Consider the following 20,910-nt stretch of genomic DNA (forward strand, 5'->3'; position numbering starts at 1 on the left):
AAAGTTCAAAAAACAACAAACATTTGTTTTTTTTAATATAGCAGACAAAGGCTGCCAATCTTTTATAGTTGGGACATGGGTTCTCCCAGCAAGTAAACAGTATGCTAGACTAACACCCCACAGGGCCTTACAGGGAAGGAACACTTTGTGCCTTCTTGTCCAGAAACCTCTTTCCAAAAGTCAACCCTGTGAAAAGGAAAACTGGGGGTACAATTAGCTTCAGCTAAATTTTATACGATTTTTTTTTTTTAATCAGATCCTGTGAATACTGTATCTACTCTGAACCAGACACAAGAACCACTTCTGAAAAGGCACCAGTTAAATCCAAATCAATATTATTTGTCAAAGTTTACTGAAGCGGATCAGATTAGTAAACTTGCTCGGGCAATCTTCCTTCAGTATATAACAGAGTTATTGAGAAGAGGGGGCGGGGAAGAATTGAACAAAAAAAAAAAAAAACTTGGCTGATGATCCCTAATCCAGAAACATTGCTCTGTATTTTTTTTTTTTTTTTAACAGCACAGATCTTACTAAAAGACACAGAGCAAGAGAGGGAGAGTCAGAAAAGGGGAAAAACCACCCACGTGAAAAGCCAAACAAGATAATAATTGTGTGCGTCTGGGTAAGAGAATCACTGGCACTTGGGTAACCATGGCGCGTAATTTATTGGTATACATCAAGAACGAATAGATCAAAGGCAGAACGCTGACAGGTGATCAATCAAACATCAAATCAAAGCTGGCAATCAGATTTTTCAGAGGGTGGGTCTGGCAGAAGAAAAAAAAATAAACTTTTTATACTGCACTTTCAGCCTGCTGGCTTGCGTTTCTCTTTAACAGAACACAGCCTTTCAAAGGTTTTGCACACGGTTGCTTCTTAAACAAACTAAAAAGGCTTATGGTACAATTGTTTGCCTCTGGTGTTCAACGGGAAACTGATCTGAAACATTATATCGACTCACTCTGCCACCTTCCAAAAAGAATCCAGACTTAACGCTGTCCGTTTCCTCTTACTCCCAACCCCTAAAGCCCATCAGCTTCTCTTTCATCACAAAACAAATATGCTATTTTGACACACAATTACCGGTAGGGGATTTTTTTTCTTTTTTTTAAATCCTTGATTCTTAAGCAACAAGAGAGGAGCGATGATGAGAGGAGAAAAATAGAAAACCAGGAAAAGAGCGAACAAAGTTGAAAGCTAAGTCAATGGAGGAGGCAGAAAAGTTGAACAAAAGTTATAGGTATTAAAAATAAATAAATAAAAAAAGAACCGTAGCCAAAATTTAAAAAAAAAAAACAAAAAAAAATCAAAGCAGAAATGTAAAGAACAGAAAAGTCTAGTGATCTGAAATGCAACAGCAGCAGTATTTTCAAACATTAAGACATAATTCAAGCTTGGAGTAAAGAACGCGGCGGCCGGGGGGGCAGGAGTCCGCCCCAGGAATCGGGTCTTACCTGCAGCCCGCCTGGGTGCCTGCTGTTTCCTCCTGGGCATCGCTCTGGGCTCGCCAACCTTTCACTTCTTTATCCAGAGCAGGGGGGGGGAGGGAGGGGGGTGCGGGGAAGGGGGATCCTGGGGGAGGGGGAAGCCCCTAAAGCAACCCCTGGGCAGCTTCTCCCGCTACCCTCGCCGCCTAGTCACGCAGCCTTCTCGCCCAGTCCTCTCCCGATCTTCCTGCCGGTGGATCGCAGGCAGCCTGTCTTTCTCGCCTCTCTCTTCCCCCCCTCCCCACCCCCGCCGTCACATTTGCATTTCTTTATTACCATCCAAGATCGGGATCAAACGAACGTACGTGATTAAAACAAAAAAAAAATAACAATAAACAAATAAACAAAAATGAAGGCAGCTCTTGGATGGCTGGAGTGCGAGGTTAGCTCCTTCCTTTCCCCCCTTCAAGATCTCTATGGCATTATTATGATTAATTATTGTCTTTATTTTGGAGGAAGAAAAAAAGGGGGGGGGCGTCGCTGGTGAGAAAGCTGCTGGTTTGCTGCTGTCAGATGCCAGTCTCTGAGTGATATGGGAAGTGATATGGGAGAGGACAGAGAGAGAGGATTTGGATGGGAGGAAATCTGGTCTTCACACACACATACACTAACACTGGCAGACACACACACACATGCATCTCCAAGGCAGGGTGAGGCGATGCCAGCAAACATCGATCTTTCCTGAACAAACTGAACATTAAGAAACTCCTCCTCCGCGACCCGATGACAGCAAGAAATTACTCCAGCAGATAGGAGTCAGTTCGGTTTATTAAAGAGACAGCGGCAAGTAGGGCCGGAGCACAGAGCTGCCTGTCTGCTTGCAACATGCTCGCTCTCCTCCCTGCCGTGTAAGTAACTTCTCCACTCGCGTGCACTGTTATACCCAGAGACTTTATTTTCAGCTTTAAAGGATGCTTGAAAAACAAAATGTGGGGTTTTTCTTCTTCGCATGCTGTGTTTTCATGTTTGAACGCTCTGGGTAGGAGGATCGCGTTAGTTTGCAGGTAAAGTACAGCCTTTGCAGTTTGCACCCTTTTTGTGGAGAAATCGAAGATGGGGTAATAGGACGGTGAAGCCTGGGGTTTGGAAGCACTTAAAGGGAGAAAGAGGCATTTCCATTGCACATCATTAGAAACCGGGTTTTGTGCTCAGATGCTTTGGGAAACACACATGTAAGATATAATGGGGCGCCTGTGTAGTTTTATTTATTTATTTATTTATTTATTTATTTTACAGCACTTATAACCCACAATTTCCCACCGCTGGCAGGCTCAATGTGGCTTACAACATTTAAGTAACAAACAGGGGAGTACAATAAATGGAATGGGATGAGTGGGGCGGAAAGGTAAAGGGATAGGAAAAAAGTAGGTAAGTCCACAAGATCACTCGAGGGGTCGAAGTCCAGGAGTCAGTGAGGCAAGACAGGATCTTTAGGGTAAGCTTTGATGGGGATGGACAGGTTCTCTCTGCAGAAGGTGAGGGGGGGGGGGGCAGAATATTTCAGTAGACAAACCAGTCTATATGAGGAGAATGTATTATAGGTCACAATACAACTTTTAGAGGTGTTGAATCCCTCTTAAAAGAATGTGTTATACTCAATCTGTGTTTTTCCCAATTAAAGGGTCACGTGTTAAATTTAGCTCTCGTTATTTCTCTACATTTGTTGAGCTGTGGACAGTTAAAATGGAGCCTAAAATTCAATTGGATGTGGAGTAGCCAGGGAGGCCGTACATATTCCTAGGAAAGCACCTGCACCCCCTCGCCCCCCACCCCCGCAACACATTAATAGCATAAATAATTGCTAATGATAATATTTAAAATACTCTTGCTATTAAGCCATCAGCAAGGATTTGAGTTCCCAAAATGTTTGGGGGTTTGTTACACTATGCAACACCCTCATTATCCCTATTTTGAATGAAGACTGTCATGGTTTATTTATTTATTTATTTATTTATTTAGATTTTGCTCACACCTTTTTTTCAGTAGTAGCTCAATGGCTGCTGCATTCCATTGGCCAGAAAAGTCGCAGCTTGGCATTTCAGTTAGGAGCCCACTCCAGAGAGGGAGAAGGTGCTGCTCCCAGCTGGGAGGAGGGGAATTGCAGTCTGCTTGGATTGAGTTGCTAGAGGTTTGCAACCACTGCTGCCACCATTGCTACCACCACTGAAGATGCTAATTGTTTCCCCCTGCCCCCCTTTTCTGCTTTTGTTTGTTGAAGGTTCCCCCAGGAGAAAAGGAGTAAGATAGTTGGAACAAGGAAGACAACAGCAGGAAGCTGGGGGCCCTTTTGCTGCACAGTCAAACAAACGAAACAGGAAATCTGCCAGGCTCTTTTACATTGTGAACTTCAAATAACTACGAACAGAAGTCTGGTGGTTAAAGTGCCAAGTTTTAGATGTACTAAAAGTGGAGGAGTGGCCTAGTGGTTAGTGTGGTGGACTTTGGTCCTGGGGAAGTGAGGAACTGAGTTGGATTCCCACTTCAGGCACAGGCAGCTCCTTGTGGCTCTTGGCAAGTCACTTAACCCTCCATTGCCCCATGTAAGCCGCATTGAGCCTGCCATGAGTGGGAAAGCGCAGGGTACAAATGTAACAAAATAAAATAGATACTATTGGAGATTCTACATGGAATGTTGCTACTATTGGAGATTCTACATGGAATGTTGCTACTATTGAGATTCTGTTGCTTCTATTGGAGATTCTACATGGAATGTTGCTATTCCACTAGCAACATTCCATGTAGAAGGCTGCGCAGGCTTCTGTTTCTGTGAGTCTGACGTCCTGCATGTACGTGCAGGACGTCAGACTCACAGAAGCAGAAGCCTGTGCGGCCACATTGGTGATCTGCAAGGGCCAACTTCTACATGGAATGTTGCTAGTGGAATAGCAACATTCCATGTAGAATCTCAAATAGTAGCAACAGTGGAGGAGTGGCCTAGTGGTTAGGGTGGTGGACTTTGGTCCTGAGGAACTGAGTTCAATTCCCACTGCAGGCACAGGCAGCTCCTTGTGACTCTGGGCAAGTCACTTAACCCTCCATTGCCCCATGTGAGCTGCATTGAGCCTGCCATAAGTGGGAAAGCGCAGGATAGAAATGTAACAAAAATAAAAAAAAATATAAAGGGAGGAAAACACCTCAGTCACCCAAAGATTATGGCATATATGTCATGCCTTCTCATATGAATTGCTCCATTTCATTCATTGGCCAAAAAACCTCCATGTTAATTATTGTTGTTCAAAAATATATTTTTTTCTTTTTAAAATTATTTTCTTCTTTTTATATTTTTAATCTGCTCAACGAGTACAAGTGGCCAACATTATAAGGAAACCTTTGGAAATCATACAACTGGGCCAGTGGGTGTGGCTTGAGGTGTCAGTAGGAGGGGTTTCTTGACCTGTGGAGGAGTAGCCTAGTGGTTAGTGCAGTGGACTTTGATCCTGGGAAACTGAGATTAATTCCCACTGCAGCTCCCTGTGACTCTGGGCAAGTCACTTAACCCTACATTGCCCCTGGTACAAAATAAATACCTGAATATATGTAAACCGCTTTGAATGTAGCTGCAAAAACCTCTGAAAGGCAGTATATCAAGTCCCATTTCCCTTTCCCCTTTACTGTGATCTTTACTTTCTGCCATGGGTTTGGGTCCTCTGGGATTGTTAGGGCTGGAGGCCAGAAGAGCCACTTTTCTAGCATTGCTGCCTACAGCTTCTGGGGTGTTTTTTTTGGTGGTCTGAAGTCCTTCTGGTACGGCACCTTTTTTTGCTCAACTTTGCTTGTAGGGTGAACCCAGTGGGGTGGCCATTTTGTCACTGTTTTTTTTTTTTTTTGGTGGCTATGTCAGCATTATTTTGTGATATAGCCACCAAAAACCAGTGACAGCATGATTTTGTGAGAGTATTCTGTGGTATGAGGAAGGATCTTAGGATCTGGAGTAATTTTCTACTGGATTTCGTTGATGTTGCAGTGATTCCTGGGAGGAAGTATCTTCTGTTAACTTGAATTTATTATCTGATACCACTGGGAGAATTGGGTGTGGGGGCACTTCATGTGCAGCCCCATAGCCGGAATGGTGGGTGGTAGATGGTGTAACCCGCAACCTTACCTTTCTGGATTTCTTTCCATTGGTAGTAGCTCTGGATATTTGGCCTGACAAGTTGACTAATCAACAGGTGTTATTTTGGTGCGATTACGTGGGGATTGTAGAGGTCGTTAATTGTCAGGCTGCTAGGTGCTTGCGTATATTGTTGCCAGAATTTGTGTTATGCTGTTTTCATTTTATTTATTTATTTATTAGGACTTATTTACCGCCTTTTTGAAGGAATTCACTCAAGGCGGTGTACAGCAAGAATAAGTCAAACATAAGCAATAGATAATTGCAGCAGTAAAAAATATTTAAACATACTGGCTTGAGCAAGACATGGTCCAGGGATGGAGAACAGGAGTGCTGACTCTCTTTCTTATTTCAAGTGGTCCACTTTCTGGGAGTTGGCGCCAGGAGCAGACCCGAGAGGTGTGAAGATGCCTGCATTCGTACGGAGTTGCAGCAGACCGGTGCCTGAGTATTATTGCAGAGATCACCTGCACCAGCGACTTGGAGATCCTGTTGGTCTGGATACAGGAAAGCAACCGCATTTGTGGAGGGGAAGGGTTGGTACCTGGGGCCAGTACCCATTTTTCTTTACCACAGCTTCAACTCCTGGATAAGTTGGTTTGACAATGGTTTATAATGGCATGGGCTTTGTCGGCACCAAACCTAGAGACCTGGTAGTTTGCATCTAGTATCATGGTGTGAACTATGGCTGGGAGGGTTTAGACCTGCATCAGTGGGATTCTGGGTAACTTAAATGGCATGGGACCATCTATTAACATGGTGGGTGGATACCTGAATTTTGGGGGTTCCATTATATAAAAGTATCTTATCTAGCTTGGGCTTGTTTGTTTTTGTTGTGAATAAAGCTGTGGCTGCATCTAAATCCTTTTCTTGTGTCAGTGTGTGTTACTGTGGAGAATGCTTGGGAAAAATGGGGATGGGGTGGAAGGAAAGGTTCTGTGCTGGAACAGATGATGTCAGTTACCCAGGTTAGAGTGAGGCAGATTTTACCAGGGGCTGGCTTTGGGACTGGAAGCACAGTAGGTGAGGTCAAGGTGGAGAGGGAAAGGGATTCTAGGAAGGGATTTAATTTTGAAGTTTGTGTCACTTGCCAAGGATTGTTCAGAGGTGTGAGAGGGGTGGCTTGAGCAATTGGACAGTTAGGTGGGAACCAGCTCACTTGGTTGTTAGGTCTGCCTCATGAAGCTGGGCGCCGAATTACTTGCTTCCCTCCCATCCTCCCTGTAGCGGGGTTGGTTACATGTTATGTTATATTTTGGGGGATTCTACCACAGTTGGAAGGGTGTGTCCGAGCCAATGAACTCATAAGGGTGAAGAGTTGGATGCTTCATTGGAGTGTGGGATAAGTTGGTTGACAATGGTGTACAATGGCATGGGCTTGGTGGGCTCAAGCCTAGGACCTCATAGTTCATAGATAGTAGTATGATGTGAACTAGGACTCAGAGGATTTAGAACTACATTGGTGGGGATACTGGGTAGCTTGAATGGCATAGGACCACCAAGCTATTAGTATGATGGATGGATGCCTGCGTTTTTGGAGTTGTGTTGTATAAGGTTGTCTTATGTGGGTTGGGTTTGTTTCTGTTGTGAATAAAGCTGCGGCCAAGCTTAAACCATTTTCTTGTGTCAGTGTGTGTTAGTGGGGCAGTGCTTGGGGAAAATGGGGGTGGGGGATGGGGGGAAGGGTTTGGTACTGGAAGAGATGTTGCCAGTTACCCAGGTTAATGTTAGTGATAGGAGTAAGTGCAAAAGTGGCATCGTGAGGCTCTAGGTTGAAAGGAAGAAATATGTAGAAGCTAATAAGGGTAACGCAGACTTGCTTAAGAAGTATTTCCATTCTGTGGTCACACATGAAGTGTTGGAAGTAGGACCACGGAAGACAAATGCAAATAGGAATATTCGCATGTTTGTGAGGAAATAGCTAAACTAAAGATTCTGGTGGCTCCATTGTCTGACATTTTCAATTTTTCTTTTGAGTCAGGAGAGGTCCCGGAGGACTGGAGAAGAGTGAATGTGGTCTCCATAAAAGTGGAAGTAAGAAGGAAGTTAAGAACTACAGCAGGTTAGTCTGACCTCTGTGGTGAGTAAATGAGTAGAAACACTTCTAAAATAGAGGATAGCGAGGTTTCTGGAATTCAGTGGATTGCAGGACCTGAGGCACCAGGGTTTTACTAGAGGTAGGTCTTGTCAGACAAATCTGGTTTATTTCTTTGACTGGGTGACCAGACAGTTGGATGAAGGGAGAACCCCAGTTGTGGTTTACTTAGATTATAGCAAAGCCTTTGACACAGTTCCACATAGGTTTTCTGATAAATAAACTGAGTGCACTTGGTGTGGACCCCAAAGTGATTGACTGGGATAGAAACTGGTTGAGTGGAGAGCAACAGAGGAGAGTGGCAAATGGAGTTTACTCTGAGGAAAGAGATGTTACCAGTGATTTGCCACAGGGATCAGTCCTTGTTCTGGCCTTTTGAAAGAGTTTTCTGAGTGATACTGTAGAAGGGCTGTGTGGTAAGGTTTGTCTCTGCGGATGATAACAAAATCTGAATCAGGGTAGACTCTCGTGTTAGTGATAGGAGTAGACTCTCATGATGGTGTGGATAGCATGAGGAGGGATCTAGCAAAGCTTGAAGAATGGTCTAGAATTTGGTAACTAAGGTTTATTTGGATTTTGCTCACACCTTTTTCAGTAGTAGCTCAAGGTAAGTTACATTTAGGTACACTGCCTACCTCATTCGACCACAATACAACCTTGTATTTGTTATCAACCGACTGGCGAACGCCTTTACGGTATTATGTAAGCCACATTGAACCTACAAATAGGTGGGAAAATGTGGGTTACAAATGTAACAAATAAATACATAAAAATCTACCCCCTGCTATTAAGCTAGTCCCATCCTGATGACCTACCTTTACCAAATCTTAGTCCATTTGTACTGTACAAATACTCTGATAGTGTCCTGGCTTTGCAGACATTTTGTAATTTGCATTGGGCAATATAACATTCCCATTTTTCATCTGTGTTTGATTATTATTAGTGGGTTCAGTTCCAAATTAGCATATGGCCATTTACCATGTGAGCCCTTACCACCTTCTGTTTACTTAGCGGTAAGGGCTCATGTACTAACCCCATGGTAATCGGGCAGCACGAGGCAATTTTTTCTGCACTGTCTATTACCACCTGGAATGCTCTCCGCGGTAGAAAAAGAAAATTATTTTCTACTGCGGGAAACTGTGTGCGCCAGCTTCACAACTACTGCTAGGCTCTTGTGCTACCCCAGAGAGGAAAGGCCGATTTGGTGCACATTACCCTCGCAGTAGCCCTACTGTGCCGTTGTAAAAAGGCCTCTAGATCAATTACGAGACCTTCTTTCCTCACAGCAACATATGCACAAATTCACATTGCACACAAGGTTATTCATGTTAAGGTGCCTCAAGGCCATGCATGGACAAGCTTCGTAATATGCATTGCTCTTGGTGGAACAACTGATATCCCACTTTTTTCCTGGGGTAAGGCAAAAGGTGGATTGCATAGGAAGTTTGGTCACCACATCTGTTATGACTAGACAATGGTCACAGCAGATCAGCAGGCTAAGACTGTAGTTTCAGTAACTGACTTCTTGGATTCTTGGAGGAATCAAGCCCACGTAAGTGCAATCAATAGCTTACATCTCCAGTACAGCCGGGGCTATCTCAAAGAAATTCCTTTACACTTTTAATGAAAATAGGCAAACCTGTGGGCACCCATGGCATCCTTCAAGGGATGACCTAGCTGTGACAGTTCTTACTGATGCCAGAACAGTGGCACTACTGATGGAAGATATGACCTGGATTGTTATAGTTGTTAAATTTATTTATTTGATTTTGCTCACACCTTTTTCAGTAGTAGCTCAAGGTGAGTTATATTCAGGTACACTGGATATTTCCCTGTCCCAGGAGGGCTCACAATCTAAGTTTGTACTTGAGGCAATGGAGGGTTAAGTGACATGCCCGAGATCACATGGAGCAGCAGTGGGATTTGAACTGGCCACCTCTGGATTGCAAGACCGGTGCTCTAACCACTAGGCCACTCCTCCACTATAGCAACATTCCATGTAGAATCTCAAATAGTAGCAACAGAATTTCAAATAGTAGCAACATTCCATCTAGAATCTCCAATATTAGCAACATTCCATGTAGAATCTCAGATAATATCAACATTCCATATAGACTCTCAAATAGTAGCAACATTCCATGTAAAATCTCAGATAGTAGCAACAGAATCTCAAGTTTGTTCACACCTTTTTCAGTAGTAGCTCAAGGTGAGTTACATTCAGGTAGTCTGGATATTTCTCTGTCCTAGGAGGGCTCCCAATCTAAGTTTGTACCTGAAGCAATGAAAGGTTAAGTGACTTGCCCAAGATCACAAGGAGCAGCAGCAGGATTTGAACTGGCCACCTCTGGATTGCAAGACCGGTGCTCTAACCACTAGATTACTCCTCCACTGTTATGGTATGTCATGCTTTTAAGATTGTGTGTGATTTTTTGTACTTTGCCTTGGATAAAGGTGGAATAAAAGTAATAAACAATAAAACAGAAAAAGTGTGGGGACGGTTTCCCTCAGGATAGTCTCCAAATGTGTTCTGCACAAGCTGCCATCTCTGTTTCAGAGAATCAGTTTATATGCAAAACAAGACTTGCTTTGGGGTGGGTATTTTATGTACCTGGGATTTTTTTTCTAGATAAGTACAATATTTAAACAGCTTGTAAAGGCAGGAATTTCTGTTTATTCCCCTTGCTATTCCGGAATAAAAAATAACCTGATCTTTGTTCCAAGTAAAAATGGAATATGAACTAGGGAAGCAAGCCTTAAACAAACAAACAAAAAGACTTTTCTGTTGGAATGTAATTGTATTTTACATGCATTGCCTGTCACCTATTATTTCTCTGTGATTACTCTGTGACCTCTGATGTGAATTACTTAGAGAGGTCACACAGCTATGCAACTTCCTGTGGGGGTTAGATGCAGCACATGCAGCACATGGAGCACATGGAGCTCATGATCTCTCCTAACCTGAGAGGATCTATGGTGGTGTGAGCATCCATTACCATCTAAGCACATGGAAGGAGCTGATAAGACAAATGTATAGTAATATGTATATATAAGCCTGTCTGATTATAATCTAACTGCAAACTGTGAGTAAACAGATGTTTTGTTACTTCAACTTTAAAGTGACTCAGCAGTGAATTATTCAGGGGTGAATGAGAGAGAGATGAAGAAAGAAATTAACATTTCTAAAGCTGAAGCTGTGTGTACTAAAATCTGCTAATTATTTACTACAAATAATCCAACAAAAGGGTTATGGGCCCAGGGTCCAGGAATTGAAAAAGAAGAGAAATATTACCAGGCAGAAAAAAAAGCCACATTTTTCTCAAGTTTAAAGGAAAGATTCAGTCTGTCTCTCTCTCCCCCCACACAGCAGACAGAAGGCTAAGAAAATGGCTGAGGGAAGAAATTCACCATTTTTCTATTCTCTCAAGGTGCCTAAATTAACTGAGTTTAATTATCAGCAGTGGGAACTAAGATTCATATGTCTCCTTCGAGCAAAAGGATTAAATATATGCTTAGACCAAGACAGAACAGCTGAAAATATGGCTGAATGGGACAATGCAAACTATTATGTGAAGTGCATGCTTTTGGAAGCTCTCTCAGAGAAACAAGCCATATTAGTGGAGGGAAAAGATACACCAAAGGACATTTTATATAAACTGAGAACTATGTATGCAACTACATATGCAAAGCAGCAACCAATTTGGTTGGCAGAGTTGAATGAAACCAAATTAAGGGATAAAAGTAAATGTAATGATCACATTATGCATCTTATGTCTTCATTTCAAAAGCTAGAACTTTCTGGAATTCCCATGTGTGATGCATTGAAAAGAGCATTTCTTTTTACCTCACTATCAAAGAAGTTTGATGTTTTTAGGTCTGTAAATGAGGCCATTGAAGGGCAATCTTTTGAACAGGCAACATCAAAACTAAGGCAGGAATGCATAATAAATGATTCTGAGGAGATGTGTTCTCAAAGCAAGTCAGAGAGAAATGAAACAAATTTCTTGGCAAAGAACAGAGGAAGGCGGAGCTATGGGAAAACTCCACCCAAGGGCAAGCTGATTTGCTACTCATGTGGAAAGGAGGGACATGTATCTAAATGGTGTAAGGAAACACAAAACACTCCCTCTAGCTCACCTAAGCCAATGGAACTAAAGAATTTTCAAACCAGAAAATGTATGAAGGACAAAGATAAACACAAGGGCTTTCTAATGGCAGAAAAATCTTTGACTATGGTAAATAATAATTCAAATGAAAGTACTTGGATTTTGGATTCAGGGAGCACATGCCATTTAACCAATTCTAAAGATTTCTTTCAGGAAATGTGTCCAGAGGAAGGTATTCTTAAAACTGCAAACGCAGGGACTGCTAAGATCCAAGCAAAAGGTATTGGATTCTTAAAATGCAAAGTGTCTAATGAAGTTAAAGAAATTCCTGTAAGTGATGTCTTGTATATTCCCCAAGCAGTTTGCAATATGCTTAGTGTATCTACATTAGATAAGAAGGGATTTGTGATTCATTTTGAAAACAGTAAGTGCACAATCTCTAAAAATGATGAAGTGTATGCTGAAGCTTTTATGCATAATGATGTTTATAAACTGAGCATTTCAGGTGAAGCCTCACATATGGCGCAAGTAAGGAAGAATGCTGGTAAAATGGAGAAATGCATAGACTGTGTTACTCAAAAAGGTGTGAGACCCTCATTTCCTGCATACACAGGAAATAGGAGTAATAAAGTACTGGACTTAATACACAGTGACTTATGTGGACCGTTTAATATCCCATCATTGGGAAATAACAGATTTGTGCTAATATTCTTGGATGATTTCTCTAGATACTGTGTGGCCTATTTGCTGAAAGAGAAAAGTCAAGTCACAGACATGCTGAAGAAATACGTAGCCATGGTGAGCAATAAATTTGAAAGAAAACCAAAGGTTCTTCAGACCGACAATGGTGGTGAGTTCACTTCACAAAGCATGCGCACATTTCTAGAACAAGAAGGCATTCAACATATCACAACAGTAGCTTATACACCAGAGCAAAATTCTGTTGCAGAGAGAAAATTTAGGTCACTTGTGGAAATGACCAGATGTATGCTGTCAGATAGCAATCTCCCTAAAAGATTATGGGGGGAAGCCATTCTCACAGCAGTGTACCTACAAAACAGAATGCCAACTAAAGGCGCTGAGCGCACACCACATGAGACATGGCATGGTAGGAAGCCAAACCTGTCACACATAAGAACATTTGGAAGTACAGCATATGCTCATGTACCAAAGCAAAGAAGGCATAAGCTGGATTCCACAACAGAAAGGGGCATTTTAGTTGGCTATGCTCCAGGACACAAAGGATATAGAATTTTGAATCTGAAAACTGGCATTGTTGGCATAAGACATGTTACATATTTTGATGAAAACAAAAGGGTTGATAAAGGCTGGATTATCCCAGATGAGCCTTATCATCCAGAATATGAAACTAGAACCATAATAGACATGCCAGTGTATATAAATGCCATACCAAGGCAGATGTCTGAAAGCAACTCACCTGTATCTAACGAGGAACAGACAGAGGAAGCAGACACAGAAAGGATCATTGAAGAAGACAGTACAGTTGGAGAAGGGGAATCAATTGGAGAAGGACTCTCAGATTTAGAGGATGCGGAAAGGTCAGACCAACCTGTTGTCAGACGCTCATCCAGGGAAAACAAAGGTGTTCCACCCCCAAGACTGTCTTACCTAACAAAGTCAGCAGAAGCTCAAGAGCCCTTAACATGGGATGAGATTGAGAAAATGTCAGCAGAAGAAGCTGCTGAATGGCATAAAGCTGCACAAGAAGAAATTGATGCATTGGATAAAAATAATACTTGGATTCTTACAAAATTACCTCCTGGCAAGAAAGCTATAGGATGCAAATGGGTATTCAAGTTAAAAAAAGAATGCACAAGGAAAAGTGGAAAGGTATAAAGCCAGATTAGTGGCAAAGGGATATCTTCAAAAATATGGAGAAGATTTTGATGAAGTGTTTGCACCTGTAGTGAAACACACGACAATAAGAACACTTCTGAGCATTGCAGTCTCAAAAGGCATGCAAGTCAAACACATTGATGTGAAAACAGCGTTTCTTCACGGAGATATAACTGAAGACTTGTACATGGAACAGCCAACAGGTTTCATAAATACAAAACAAAGACAGCTAGTGTGTAAATTAAACAAAGGTCTTTGTGGATTAAAGCAAAGTGCAAAATGTTGGAATGAAAAATTGCATGAAATATTGACAAATTTAGGATTTAAGCAAGGTGAAGCAGATAAATGCTTGTACACTAGGTGCAGAAATGGACAATATGCATACATTTTAGCTTTTGTTGATGATCTGCTCATTGCAAGCAAAAGTGAGCAAGAGTACAAGGACATTGTAAAGTGTTTAAACCTCAATGTTGAGATAAAAGAACTGGGTAATGTGTCATACTATCTTGGTATAGAAATTGAGAAACAAAATGATGGTTCTTATCTTCTAAGCCAGAAGCAGAAAATAAATGAGCTTATTGAAAGTTTAGGTATGCAAGATGCCCAAGTTGTAAGCACTCCCATGATCACTGATTTTCTGAAGGATGAAACAGTAAGAGAACCTTTACCAGATAACATCCAATATAGATCAGCCATAGGTAAACTTTTATATCTAGCTACCACATACAGGGCTGATATAGCAAATGCAGTAGGAATTTTGAGCAGAAGGGTCAGCTCACCTACCAAATCAGATTGGACTGCAGTTAAAAGGATGGTAAGGTATTTAAAGGGTACCATTGATTGTAAATTAAAGATTTCAGCCAATAGTAATCCAAAACTAATATGTTACTGTGATTCAGATTGGGCAGGGGATCATTCTGATTATAAATCCACAAGTGGATATGTGTTTATGTATGGAAATGTACACATTTCATGGGCCAGTCATAAACAAAGTATTGTGAGTCTGTCTTCTACAGAAGCTGAATACGTGGCCGTATCGGAAGCGTGCAGAGAACTGATGTGGATTTTGGAATAGCTGAACAGAGACCAATCCAGATAATGGAAGATAATCAGAGCTGCATCCGACTGTCACAGAATGACAAGGTTCAGTCACGCACCAAGCACATCGCAACGAAATACCACAACGTGCGAGAGTTGGCGAAAGAAGGGGTCATCAGTCTACACTATTGTCACACCAGTGAGATGACAGCTGACATCATGACCAAACCGTTACCCAGAGAACATTTTGTGAATCTGCGTATAAAGCTTGGACTTTGTATGAATAAATAATTGCATGACAGTTATGCATGAGAAGGGGTTTGTTGGAATGTAATTGTATTTTACATGCATTGCCTGTCACCTATTATTTCTCTGTGATTACTCTGTGACCTCTGATGTGAATTACTTAGAGAGGTCACACAGCTATGCAACTTCCTGTGGGGGTTAGATGCAGCACATGCAGCACATGGAGCACATGGAGCTCATGATCTCTCCTAACCTGAGAGGATCTATGGTGGTGTGAGCATCCATTACCATCTAAGCACATGGAAGGAGCTGATAAGACAAATGTATAGTAATATGTATATATAAGCCTGTCTGATTATAATCTAACTGCAAACTGTGAGTAAACAGATGTTTTGTTACTTCAACTTTAAAGTGACTCAGCAGTGAATTATTCAGGGGTGAATGAGAGAGAGATGAAGAAAGAAATTAACATTTCTAAAGCTGAAGCTGTGTGTACTAAAATCTGCTAATTATTTACTACAAATAATCCAACATTTTCTGGAAAAGGTGTAGGAGAAACTAGAAGTGGGTTAATGAACTCATTTGTGTATGGAATTGAATATGAATGGAGAGAAATCAATCTGCTTTGATTGGTCATCAGTTTCCATGAACTAACACCCCTATATTCAGCCTGCAGGGGTCAGTGTTTTCTTAAACACTGGTTGACACAACTGTTTTTTTTGGTCTGGATATTTTGCAGCAGGCCCTATCCAGATGCATGTGCTGAATGTCTGGATATAATTCAGCCTCTGACACTTATCCAATTTATGTTATTTCTTGAGTATTTAACATACACCTTTCCACTGGTAACTCAAAGTGAGCTACATTCAAAGTTCAAGGTTATTTGAATTGATAAGCCGCTTAAGGACAACCATCAAAGTGCGGAACATAAAAACTGAAATAGTAATAAAACCAAAAGAAACGCTAATCATATGAAAGGAACGAGCAAAATGACAGAATAATACAGCATTTAAAACCAAAAATAACAAAACAAAGCACAAAAAAAATCCAAAGCCATAACCTGCTGAGTCGCCAGAGCCCCAATCCCTGCACATAATGGACAAAAGGGGGGGGGGGGGGGGGGGAGCAGAGGAGAGAAAATAAAAAAATGGAAACTCACCTCAGAACTTCAGGGAAGGTCTCCTGATAAAAATGCATTTTAGGCAGCCTCTTAAAAGTCAGTAAAATGGGTTCCAGCCTTTAAAAAAGGCTGGCAATTGATTCCACAGCTTAGGTCCAGTCACACTAAACATTGCATTCCACTGTGAGACTAAGGAGACCTGGTGAAAAGAAGTAAGAACCAGTTACAGGAGGTGGTTGGCTGTCCCCAGAGACCATGCAAAGTTCATAAGTGAGGCAGTAGAAGGTTTAATGACTTGCCTAAGGCCACAAGGAGTATCAGTGGGATTTGAATTCTGGTTCACAGTCTGCTACTCTAACTACTAGGCTACTTTTTCATTCAGTGAGAGTCAGACTGGTACCCAAATTAATTCAGGGCAGCATATTTTGCTGGACTAATTTTATTTGGATAGCAACCTGGTAGGGATGGGCGTTCATTAGAAACAAATGCCATTCAGCTTCCAAGAGCACGCACTACGCACATATAGGAGAGAATTCTATAAACGATGCTCAAAAAACATGGCGCTAAGCATGATTCTAGAAAGGGCATGCGCCAGGGTTATAGCTATCACTGAGCTAGCCCAGCAAAATTCCTAGGGCTTACCAGTGGTAGGGGCCACCTGAAATTGGAGCCTTCCTTCCTGCCCAACCACCCGGGTCCGGTCTCCCCCCCCCCCCCCCTTGCTGGGGCACCTGTGCGAGTCTAGCACCTGCAAAGCTCCATTCCTCCCTGGTCCTTCAAATGCTGGCAGCCCACAGCAGAGGCAGCGTGTTCTGTTGTGTCCCAGCAAGAAGTTGCATCAAAGAGACAGGATGTAGCAGAGGAAAGGCCTCATCGGACAGAGAGCAGCCGTCAGCACTGCCTCTGCCATGATCCACCTGCATTTGGAGGACCGGGGGGGGGGGGGGGGGGGGAGAATGGAGGTAAGCAGATGCTGGACCTTGGTGCATGGACGAGGCATGAGGGGGCAGACGCTGGACCTGGGCACATGGGGGGGGGGGGAAGGGGAGAGAGCCTGGATCAAAGGAGAAGAGAGAGAGAGGGTGGAACTGGAGTGGGATGGGGTGGAGGGTTAAGGGAAGAAAGAGCAACCTGGAGCAAAGAGAAGGGAAAGATGGACAGTAGATGCTGGACTAGGGGAAGCAGAGGGAAGACAGAGAGTGAGAGGCAGAGTCTGGATTGGGGGAGAGACACTGGTTAAATTGGAGGAAGGGAGAGAGAGATGCCAGATTTCAGAAGGTCCTTATTGGGGTCCTTATGTAATATTCTCTGGTATTAGAGTACAGACTTCAGAAGGTGGGCCGGGGGGGGGGGTCAGAAGAAAGGGAAAAGAGAGGAGAGAAACTGGACATGAGAAGGGACAGGGACACAAAAGAGATGCTGGCTGTGGATGGAGCACTGGGACAGGGACATAGACACAGAGGCAGTGGCGTTCCTAGGGGGGGGTGGTGGGTGCGGTCCGCTCTGGGTGCATGCCGCTGGGGGGGTGCCGCGCGCGCCTGTCCTCCGTTCGTTCCATGCTTCTTCTCTGCCCTGGAACAGGTTCCTGTTCCGGGGCGGAGAAGAAGCATGGAACAAACGGAGGACAGGTGTGCGCGGCATGCTCCCCAGCAGCGTGCACCCGGGAGGGGATGTTCCTTCACGGGGGGTGTCCTTTCGCCAGGGGGGGGGTCCACGCTGCATCCGGGGGGCACTGTACCTGGGGGGCGGGGCATATCGGCGATCTGCCCCGGGTGTCAGCTCCCCTAGGAACGCCACTGCACAGAGGGGAGACACTGGACAGGAGGGATAGAGACATATAAGAAAGATGGATGGTGGACAAAGAGAAGAAATGTCAAAAGGACAGAAGACCCTGGAGAAAGCTAAGGAAAAAGCAGAAGAGAGACACTAGGACCAAAGCAATGCTCAGACAACAAAGTTAGAAAAAAATGAGTATTTTTTTCTGAATGTATTAATTGTAATATGTCAGCTTTATGAAATGTGCATCTTCCTCCCCCTCCTCAGTCCCCACTACTTTGGCAGCAATGGGAGTTATGGGGGGGGGGGGGAGCCATTCAATCCTAGGTATGCCACTTGCACACACCCTTTATAGAATTGTCCTTAGTTCCGATTCTCACACGCCTAATGAAACCTCGTGTAAATGCTGGCACCCAAGTTAGGTGCACAGAGGCGGTATTCTGTAATAACATGTATAAATTTTCGGACTGCCCCTGCGCACTATTATAGTTAGCCACCATGCCTTATAGCTGGATGCACTTGCAAATTTTAATAAGTACCAAGTATCTTCAGTATTTGGTTGTTAGCACCCAATTATTCATGTTAATTGGCTCATTAGCCAACTAATTTGCATGTGCCTCTCGGCAGTGCCCCCAAAATTTTGGCATGCAAAACTAGGCTTCATATATAGAATCTGGGGATAGTGTGTGCTCTCCTTAAAAAGTTCAACAACTTAATAGGTGGCGCAAAAAAAAAGTCTTTATCTGAATTCCAGGCACACTCAGCTCCAATGAAACAGCTGTACATTCTCTTGAAAGTTTATTGAGTCTAAGGTGATGAGCCTCAGCCGTGCCGCACTGCTTAGATACATATAGCAGAGTCTTATGCGCCCGCATCGTCATTGGCTCCTTAAAAAGTGTGCACTCCTTTTTAGTAGTGTGTGCATGCATGCACATGCGCGATAGTTTGAGCATGCATGAGCATCAGAAAGAAAGCACGCACTGTAACCAAATAGTATGCACTCATTAATGAGACCATGTACTATATAAGAATAATGCATACTCTTGATGACATTTGAAAATGAAAAAGACCTCAAATGAACACGAACATGATAAGCATTTAGTTGCTTATCCCTTCTGCCCGTTTAGCGGACTGCACTTTTTGTTGCTAACAGGATAATTCCCTACTCTCCCCCCCCCCCCCCCCCCCAGCCCACTCCAACACAGTGGTAACTTTCAGTAGCATTAATAACACCACTAAAAATTAGTTGCTGGCCCCAGTAAGTGGCAATTATTTGACATTGTATTAGCTTATTATTTTTCCCCAGTTTTCATACAAACTGTGCTAGGAGTGATGCAACATAGAAAAAGCATCTTGCAAAACAAGCCATCCATTTTTAAATATTAATTAATTAATCTCGCTTTACATTATCAATGCTTTGCAATCTTGTTCTTGGCACCGTATCATTAGCTTCATTATGTGCACAATTATTATTATTTTTTAATTATGCTACAGATAAATGAATGTTCTCATTCCTGGGAAAAAAAAAATGCGGAATAGAGTTGGAGGGCTATTTTTATCCTTCTCTGTTTCCCCCTCCCAGAGTCACTGGTTTGTCACAGCTAAAGTTTTGATTAGAAAATCTGTTGTTTCAACCTGAAACACCATAAGGAGCTGCTGAGTAGATCAGAGAGAGATAATCAAGAGTGGGAAGGCTGTGGGCAAGGTACACACTGCCATGTCTATTTAAAGAAGGGCTGCTATCCTAAGCAGGAGATGATTGATAAGCCCTACGTCATTAACATTTCGGTGACTTATATTTTGTGGGTACAGTGTTATCGATAAGATCCTGTGCCAGAAATTCTTCCAAACTAGTCTCAGTTTGAAGTGATTCAGGCAGAGTGGAGTTTGGCTATTGTTGCTAATTAATAACTAGGGAAAATGTAATCTGGAGATTTATGAGAAATGTTTGAGTTACACTCCACTTTTATATCTATCGAAAAACCTGCTAAACTGTAAAAGGGCATAGTAACATAGTAGATGACGGCAGAAAAAGACCTGCACGGTCCATCCAGTCTGCCCAACAAGATAACTCATATGTGCTACTTTTTGTGTATACCCTACTTTGATTTGTACCTGTGTTCTTCAGGGCACAGACCGTATAAGTCTGCCCAGCACTATCTCCGCCTCCCAACCACCAGCCCCGCCTCCCAACCACCAGCTCTGGCACAGACCGTATAAGTCTGCCCAGCACTATCCCTGCCTCCCACCACCGGCTCTGGCACAGACCGTATAAGTCTGCCCAGCACTATCCCCGCCTCCCAACCACCAGTCCCGCCTCCCATCACCGTAAAAGGGGATGAGAAAATAACTTGTAGCGCTATGCAGCTCCATTTCAGAGAGGTTGTAGAAGTAGGAATTGAGACGTTACAGGTCAGTGCGTTTCAAGTTTTACCAGTATTTTAGAATAGAATTTACTGACATTGATCCTGTTCTAAAATACAGGAGAGATGGACATTTATGCATCAGCTGCATGCAGCATAATCTTATTTTTGACCCCCATCTACTCTGGGGTTCTTGCAAATGCACAACGAACACAGCGAAGATGACACAAAGATATAGTCTTTAGATGATGTATAGTCAGTGGCGTAGCTAGGGGAGGCGGGAGGGGCGGTCCGCCCCGGGTGTCAGCTCGGGAGGAGGGTGCTCCCTGCCAGCTCCCCCCCCCCCCGGGTGCAGCATGATGACACCCCCCCCGACCCAGTGCCTACCCTCCTCAGCTCCCTCCAACCAGCTGAGCACCCTACCTTTAAAGAAATTTCGGAAGCCATGGAGAGGCGAGGCGCAGCGCCTCGCGCCTGCAAGTAAAAGAAGCGAGGATCGTCATCGGGCCTTCCCTCACGCTGTCTGTCCCGCCCTCCGCTGACGCAACTTCCTATTTCCGCAAGGGCAGGACAGACAGCGTGAGGGAAGGCCCGATGACGATCCTCGCTTCTTTTACTTACAGGCGCGAGGCGCTGCGTCTCGCCTCTCCACGGCTTCCGAAATTTCTTTAAAGGTAGGGTGCTCAGCTGGTTGGAGGGAGCTGAGGAGGGTAG

At 43.3% G+C, this 20,910-nt stretch overlaps 1 protein-coding gene across 1 annotated transcript in view; it reads right to left on the reverse strand.

Annotated features, from left to right (window-relative positions):
* The window catches only part of TSHZ2 (teashirt zinc finger homeobox 2), a 331,593-nt gene extending 330,080 nt beyond the window's left edge, over positions 1–1,513 (reverse strand). The window contains exon 1 of the mRNA XM_030211209.1: positions 1,455–1,513. Within this exon, the coding sequence (XP_030067069.1) occupies positions 1,455–1,494 (40 nt within the window). The 5' untranslated portion in view covers positions 1,495–1,513. The remainder of the gene's footprint in view (positions 1–1,454) is intronic.
* Between the last annotated feature and the right edge of the window lie 19,397 nt (positions 1,514–20,910).

This window comes from Microcaecilia unicolor, chromosome 8, assembly GCF_901765095.1.
Source record: "Microcaecilia unicolor chromosome 8, aMicUni1.1, whole genome shotgun sequence".
NCBI classification, from domain to species: Eukaryota; Metazoa; Chordata; class Amphibia; order Gymnophiona; family Siphonopidae; genus Microcaecilia; species Microcaecilia unicolor.